Raw genomic sequence first — 7,641 nt, forward strand, 5'->3', positions numbered from 1 at the left:
GTGCTGCCTGCAAGCTGGAGACCCAGGGAAGCTTAAGTCTGAGTCCAAAGGTCAGAGAACCAGGGATCCAGTGATGTGTCAGCCCAGGGCCAAAGGCCTGAGTCCTGGTACGGGGTGGGCAGGTGCTGGTGTGTGTTCTGGAGTCTGAAGATCTGACAACCAGGAGGAGTTCTGATGTCTGAGGCCAGGAGACGATGGATGTCTTAACTTCAGAAGAGAGCAAGTTTGTCGCCTTCCGCCTTTTTTTTGTTTTGTTTTGTGAGACAAAATCTCGCTCTGTCGCCCAGGCTGGAGTGCAGTGGCACGATCTCGGCTCACTGCAAGCTCCGCCTCACAGGTTCACGTCATTCTCCTGCCTCAGCCTCCCGAGTAGCTGGGACTACAGGCGCCCACCACCACGCCCAGCTAGTTTTTTGTGTTTTTTTTTTTAGTAGAGACGGGGTTTCACCGTGTTAGCCAGGATGGTCTCGATCTCCTGACCTTGTGATCCTCCCACCTCGGCCTCCCAAAGTGCTGGGATTACAGGCTTGAGCCACCGCGCCCGGCCGCCCTCCGCCTTTTTTGTTCTACTTGTGCCCTCAATGGAGTGGATGACACCCATCCGCATTGGTGAGGGTGAATCTTTACTTGGTCTTCTGATTCAAATATCAATCTCTTCAGGAAACCCCTTCACAGACACACCTAGAAATAACGCTTCACCAGCTCTCTGGGGAGTCCTTAGCCCAGTCAGATTCACATACAAAATCAGCCATCACAGCAGCTTTTTACAAATACGGTCAAGGACTTAGAGGAAAATGTGCGACGAATGAATGAACAGATGAGGAGCCTCAGCAGGGAAACAGAAACTACCGAAAACTGGCAAATGGAAATTCTGAAACTGAAAAGCACGATATCTGAAATGAACCATCGCTGCACACGGCACAGGGAGAAGTTGTTTAACTTGAAGATAGTCCAGTGGAAGTTACGCACTTTATTATTTTATTTTTTAAATTTAATTTTATTATTATTTTTTTGAGACGGAGTCTCACTCTGTCACACAGGCTGGAATGCAGTGGTGTGATCTCGGCTCACTGAAAGCTCCACCTCCCAGGTTCACGCCATTCTCCTGCCTCAGCCTCCCGAGTAGCTGGGACTGCAGGTGCCCACCACCGTGCTGGCTGATTTTTTTGTATTTTTAGTAAAGACGGGGTTTCACCATGGTCTCGATCTCCTGACATTGTGATCTGCCTGCCTTGGCCTCCCAAAGTGCTGGGATTGAGCCACCATACCTGGCCTATTTTTTATTTTTTTGAAATGGAGTTTTGCTCTTGTCTCCCAGGCTGGAGTGCAATGGTGCAATCTCGGCTCACTGCAAGCTCCTCCTCCCAGGCTCAAGCAATTCTGTCTCAGTCTCCCAAGTAGCTGGGATTACAGGAGTTCACCACTACACCCAGCTAAGTTTTGTATTCTTAGTAGAGATGGGGTTTCACCACATTGGCTAGGCTGGCCTCAAACTCCTGACCTCAGGTGATCGTCCCATCTCAGCCTCCCAAACTGTTGGGATTACGGGCGTGCGCCACCACGCCAGGCTGGAAATTACACACTTTGAATAACAGGGAAGAAAGAAGCCTGGAGAGAAGGGGCAGAGCCTGAGACATGTGGGACGATGTCAGGACGTCTAACACCGGTCTCAGTCTCAGAAGAGACTGTTGAGACTATTGCAGTCTCAGAAGAGGAAGAATGAAGGAAGCAGAATAAACGTTGAAAAAGAAAAGGCCCAATACTTCCTAAATTCCAAAGCCTCTGTCGTAATACTACAAAATGTCTCACAGAGAAATTAAGGAAGACTTAAATAAAATATATACTATGTTTATGGATTGGAAGGTGTTATCGTTAAGATGTCAGTTCTCCCCAAATTAAACTGTAGACTCAGTACAATGTCATGATCCCAGCAGACATTTTTAAAAAATTGACAAGACGGTTGTACAGTTTACGTGGAAATGCAGAGGACCTTGGAGTAGCTTAATCAGTCTTGTAGAAGAACAAAGTCAGGAGATTGATGTTACCTGGTTTCAAGAGTTTCTGTGAAACTATCAAGACAGAGGTGTTAGCGTAGAGATAAACAAATAGACTGATGCAATAGAGTAGTTTTTCCAAAATAGACTCACCCTTATTTGGCTAATTGGTTTTTGACAGAGATCTAAGCAATCCAATAGCAAGGTTTTTGTTTGTTTTCTGAGAGTCAGGGTCTCACTCTGTCGCCCAGGTTGGAGTGCAGTGGCATGATCATAACTTACTGCAGCCTGAAACTCCTGGACTCAAGCAATCCTCCTTTCTCAGCTTCCTTAGTAGCTGGGAGAACAGGCATGAGCCACCATGCCCTGCTCGAAAAAGAGAAGTTTTGAGAAATTGTTCTGGAACATGTGATTATTCCTATGGGAAAAAAGTGAACCCTACTTCATACCACGCACACAAATTAACTGGAGATGAATCAGAGACCTAAACATAATGGCTAAAACTATGCAGCTCCTGTAGGAAAATATACCGTGATTGAGGCCGGGCGCGGTGGCTCAAGCCTGTAATCCCAGCACTATGGGAGGCTGAGACAGGTGGATCACGAGGTCAGGAGATCGAGACCATCCTGGCTAACATGGTGAAACCCCGTCTCTACTAAAAATACAAAAAAAACTAGCCGGGCGAGGTGGCGGGGGCCTGTAGTCCCAGCTACTCCGGAGGCTGAGGCAGGAGAATGGCGTAAACCTGGGAGGCGGAGCTTGCAGTGAGCTGAGATCCGGCCACTGCGGATTTCTTTGGACACAGGACAGAGCCAGGATGCGACTGAAGAAAGATGTGATAAATTAGGTTTTATTAAAGGTGAATGCTTCAATACCATTAAGAAAATGAAAAGCCAAGCTAGAGACTGGGGGAAGAATCACAAAACATATCTGTATCCAGAATATGTAAAGAACTCACTGAATTCAGTAAGAAGACAGACAACCAAATTTTAGAAATGGACAAAAGTCTTGAACAGACCCTTCACAAAGGAAGGTAGACAGTAAGGACACAGAAGACCCCTCGGCAGCGTTAGCCATCAGGAAAGTGCCAAATAGAACCACAGTTCTGTTTCATTCCACAGGCACTCTGGGGGCTGGATGGAAAAAGACTGGCAACAGCAGAAGCTGACCAGGATATGGAGCAGCTGGGGCTGGTGAGCGCTGCTGGCTGGGGGTGTGGAATGCACCCACTTTAGAAAAGCATTTGTCAGCTGCTTATGAGGTTGAGTCTAGACCTTCTCATTGACCAGCAGTTCCACTCCTAGTGGAATTTAGTTTCCAAAGGAAAAGAAAGCCTGTGTAACCCCCCCCCCCACCACACATGCGTGCACAGGCACACACACACACACACACAACTTGAATGCTCATATAACAGATTTTATTCACAATAACCAAAAACTTGGAAGCAACCCAAATGTCCGTCAAGAAGGAGAATGGGTAACCTGTTGTTATTCATACTGTGGATTATTACTCGGCAGTAAACAGGAATGAGCTGCAGATGTGGGCAAGTCGGAATGGATGTCTCAGAGACCCGATGTTGAGGGAAAGAAGCCAGGCGTGAAAACTAATGCACGACGCCATTGACATTCTACTGCAGACAAGGCTCGTCTGTGGTGAAGAACAGTTGGAAGGGTGATTGCTGGGGGCAGGAAGGAGATTGATGGAGAAGGGCAGGAGCTCCGGTGAGATGAAAGTGCTCTCTGGCCGGGCGCAGTGGCTCAAGCCTGTAATCCCAGCACTTTGGGAGGCCGAGACGGGAGGATCACGAGGTCAGGAGATCCAGACCATCCTGGCTAACACGGTGAAACCCCGTCTCTACTAAAGAATACAAAAAACTAGCCGGGTGAGGTGGTGGGCGCCTGTAGTCCCAGCTACTCGGGAGGCTGAGGCAGGAGAATGGCGTGAACCCGGGAGGCGGAGCTTGCAATGGCGTGAACCCGGTGGGCGCCTGTAGTCCCAGCTACTCGGGAGGCTGAGGCAGGAGAATGGCGTGAACCCAGGAGGCGGAGCTTGCAGTGAGCTGAGATCCGGCCACTGCACTCCAGCCTGGGCGACAGAGCCAGACTCCGTCTCAAAAAAAAAAAAAATGAAAAGAAAGTGCTCTCTGATGTGGGAGGGAATGAGTGACCCAGGTGTATCCACTTATCAAAAAGTTACCACTAAGGGTGTATTTTGATCCTTAAAAAGCTTAGTGAAAATATTGTGAAAACCCTATGCCTGCCATTTCTTACCAAGCTTGAGATGCAGCAGGTGCTACATAGATGTGGACTTGTACCTAGATCCCAGCATGACAGTTCTGACTGGGCCAGGGAAGAGGCAGGTGGGCGGGGGACTCTGCCTTTCACACCCCTTTTCTAGGTCCACCTGGGCTTCAAAGCATCTTTCGAGTCTCATCTGTTCAGGAAGATTCTGACCATCCCAGCCTTCCCTGTCCTCTCCCTCCTTAATATGTTTGGGTTCGGGATGGAGCTCGTGCCTCCTGCATCCCGAGATCAGTGGCTTGTATCCTGTATTTCCCGGAATACGCTCAGGCCTTGTCAGAGCCAGGCACGTCATCGAGAACTCAGTAAATGGCAGTGCTAGGCCAGTGCGGTGGGAGGCACGAGCGAAGGATGTGTGTCCATGACATCTGAGAGACCTGCAGCAGCTTGAGTGGGTTTCCCATCTGCACCGTGACAAGCCTGGGGCTCCTGCGGGAGAGGAAACACATTGCATTGTCGTCAGCAGCCGGTTCTGGTCGACCCGTGATGGAGGCGGCACAAGGTCCTTTATGAACAGGCTCCTGAGTGGTTGGGGGGAGCCCTGGGGTCTGTTGGGACGCCCCACCGTGTGGCCATTTGCCATCCCTGCACGGGATGTCCTCCAGGCCCCTGTCCAGGTCCGGCTTGCAGCCTTTTTTGATCCATGTCATCAGCTCTTGCAGCATTTCACAGCCAACCCCCCTCCTTCCACCTGGCTTGTTGGAGAAAAGCCGACGTCTGTCTCTAGACAGTCTGAGTGGCCTCATCTGCCCTTGAGTTGTCTCGTTCAGCAGCCTGGAAGCTTCCCCGTCTCGCCTCGCCTCCAACTGTCAAGAGTTCTCCACAGAGGCTTTGCTGCCAGCCTCACTCTGCCGTGTGACGGAAACGTGGGGTGGCTGGCAGCCGCTGAGAACAACCCCTCCCGTCACTTTTGCCTGCGTCCCTGGTAGCCTGGCAGGCAGAGCAGTGGGGGCTGTTTCCTTGGGGACAGCATCTGGAGAGTAGGGGAGGTGATTTGTGTCATCACAGGTGACAGTTTCTAAGGCAGTTGCTGGACCTGGCTGGGGACGGACCTTTGAGATGGGTTAGTAAGAAAACCTATGAGCTCACAAACACCCTTCCTGCCTTCATGTCTGTTCCCAGGGCAGCGTCTGTCACCAGATTGTGGGCCCAGCCCGTCTGACGGCTGCCTTTGCCCTGGCTTCAGTTCTCCCGCACGGCTGAGCAACACCCAGACAGACCTCTCACAGTGGAGGGTGGGCAGGGAGAGGAGAGGACAGCGAGCGAGTGCCACAGCCCTGCCCCTTGCTGACCATTTAACCTCAGTGTGTTTGTTTTAATTTGCACAATGGCCACAGTGCTGTCTACCTCCAAGGATTCTGTGAGGCCCAAAAGAATAACTTTTTCTACAGGTGCTGGCACACAGAAGGGCTTGCCCATGTGTGGGTGGCTCTTTGAATGCTGGTTGGAGGGTTCCATCAGCCCGGTCTGTCCCAGGGCGGTCTGCCCTCTGCCAGCTTTGCTCCTCTGGCCGGCTTTCAGCCGCCTCACTCACACCTGTAGTGGTGCAGAAAATGAAGTACCCAGAGTGACAGCTTCCTCCGCCTCCTTTGCCCGCCTGCCTGCAGGAGGCTCCACAAGGCAGGAGCTGGGCTCGCCCCCAGCTTCCCCTCTAGAGAGGCACAGATGCTTCGCCCACAGACAGAGGCCGTGTGGCAGGTGCATTGCAGCGTGTCCTCCAGGGAAGGTGCTGAGGGCCTTCCTCGAATGCACATGTGCCCTCCCTCTCTCAAGTAGGCCTCGAATGGTCCTCCCCAACCCAAGCCTTAAAAGGCGACAGCTGATATTCAAAGGCCAGGTTCGGGATGAGGCCATGGCATACGGCGTGGCTGGAGAGCCTGTTCCTGAGTGCCGCAGGGATGGTTCCTGCCCCGGCTTCCGTCCCTGCCTCGTCTCCCTGCGTGCCAGTCATGGTGGCAGTGGAAGGGGGTGCTCTGCATTTATTTCCGTCCTTCTCGCAGTGAACTTTGCCACCCACTTTGAGCCCAGGCTGTGAGATGCGTCCTTGTGCAGGGGTGAGGGCTTGCAGGGCTGAATACACCACCGGTCTGGGCCTGGGATAGCTCCTGCCCCTCTGCCCCCAGGTGCAGTGAGTCCCCAGCAGGGCCTGTGGGAACGGGGTGGGGGGGACGGTGGTTAGATTGGCTCAGGTGCTGCTTCAATGAGAGACTTCTTGAGCCCCAGCAGGTCAGCTGTGGAGCGTCAGGAGGGCTGAGGAAGCCCAGTGTGGGGAGGGGCCAGGCTCATCTGCTGCCACTCACAGAGTCACTGGAAACGTAGCCAGGGAGCTGCATCTAGTCCACGGGTGCCTGCAACAGTTCAGATCACAGGCCAAGTGGCGATCCTGGTGGGTGTCTTGGAGGAGGCAGCCCGTGAACTGAGTCCTGCAGGCGGACGGGTGGCTTGTTGGAGTAGGACCGTGAGCTAAAACAAAGCTTTATCATATTAGACTTTGGTGGGAATTTCTTTGGCTCTGGTTTCAGAAGGCAAATGACAAACTCCGGGTCACCCTTCATGTACCTGGAACCTTTGTACCTTGGCTCCAAGGACTGGAAGAGCCAGGGCTGAGCTGGAAGCACTCCGGGCTCCAGGTCACAGCCTTGGGCTGGGGGAGAGAGGCTTCTGGTCTGGAGGCAGGAGCCGGGTGCTCCCGTCAGGTAGAGTTGGGAAGATTCTGGTGAGGGCAGGGGTCCCGCCCCTGGACCTCTGGCCTATGTCCCCAGCATTTACTAAAGGGCTGGAGAAGTGGGGGCTTTGTCCTGGCAGATCCCTCTGAAATGCACGTTGTGGAGGCAGCAGGCAGAGCCCTGGGGGATGCTCCCTACGCTGCCTGGTTCACGCCCACGGAAGCCCTGCAGGTGGGGCCCACCCCACTTTGTAGACTGAGGCCCTGGGCAGGTGACTTCACTGTGGCCCCAGCTGCCTGCATCCCTCATGGACCCTCGTGCTCTGCGGCTCCCCGGTCAGGGTGGTGGGAGCCTCCCCCCGCTCTAACCTGCCTCCTCCTGTACAGCGAGCATGACCTGGGGGAGGACATCTACGACTGCGTCCCGTGTGAGGATGGAGGGGACGACATCTACGAGGACATCATCAAGGTGGAGGTGCAGCAGCCCATGGTGAGCCCTGCCCCGCTCCTCCCCTCCCCTCCCCTCCCCTCTTCTCCTCTCCCCTCCCCTCCCCTCCCCTCCCCTCCCCTCCCTTCGCGTCCCCTCCCCTCCACCCCCTCCCGTCCCCTCCACCCCTCCCCTCCCCCCTCCTCTCTTCTCCCCTTCCTTTCCCTTCTGTCCTCTCCCCTCTCCTGCTCTCCC

The 7,641-nt window shown here is 53.4% G+C and overlaps 1 protein-coding gene across 2 annotated transcripts in view; it reads left to right on the forward strand.

Annotated features, from left to right (window-relative positions):
• VAV2 (vav guanine nucleotide exchange factor 2) overlaps nucleotides 1–7,641 on the forward strand; it is a 238,500-nt gene that overhangs the window by 176,817 nt on the left and 54,042 nt on the right. For both annotated transcript variants that reach the window (XM_026457484.1, XM_026457483.2), the window contains exon 5: nucleotides 7,347–7,449. In XM_026457484.1, coding sequence (XP_026313269.1) covers nucleotides 7,347–7,449 — 103 coding nt within the window. The remainder of the gene's footprint in view (nucleotides 1–7,346; nucleotides 7,450–7,641) is intronic.

Source organism: Piliocolobus tephrosceles, chromosome 14 (assembly GCF_002776525.5).
Source record: "Piliocolobus tephrosceles isolate RC106 chromosome 14, ASM277652v3, whole genome shotgun sequence".
NCBI classification, from domain to species: Eukaryota; Metazoa; Chordata; class Mammalia; order Primates; family Cercopithecidae; genus Piliocolobus; species Piliocolobus tephrosceles.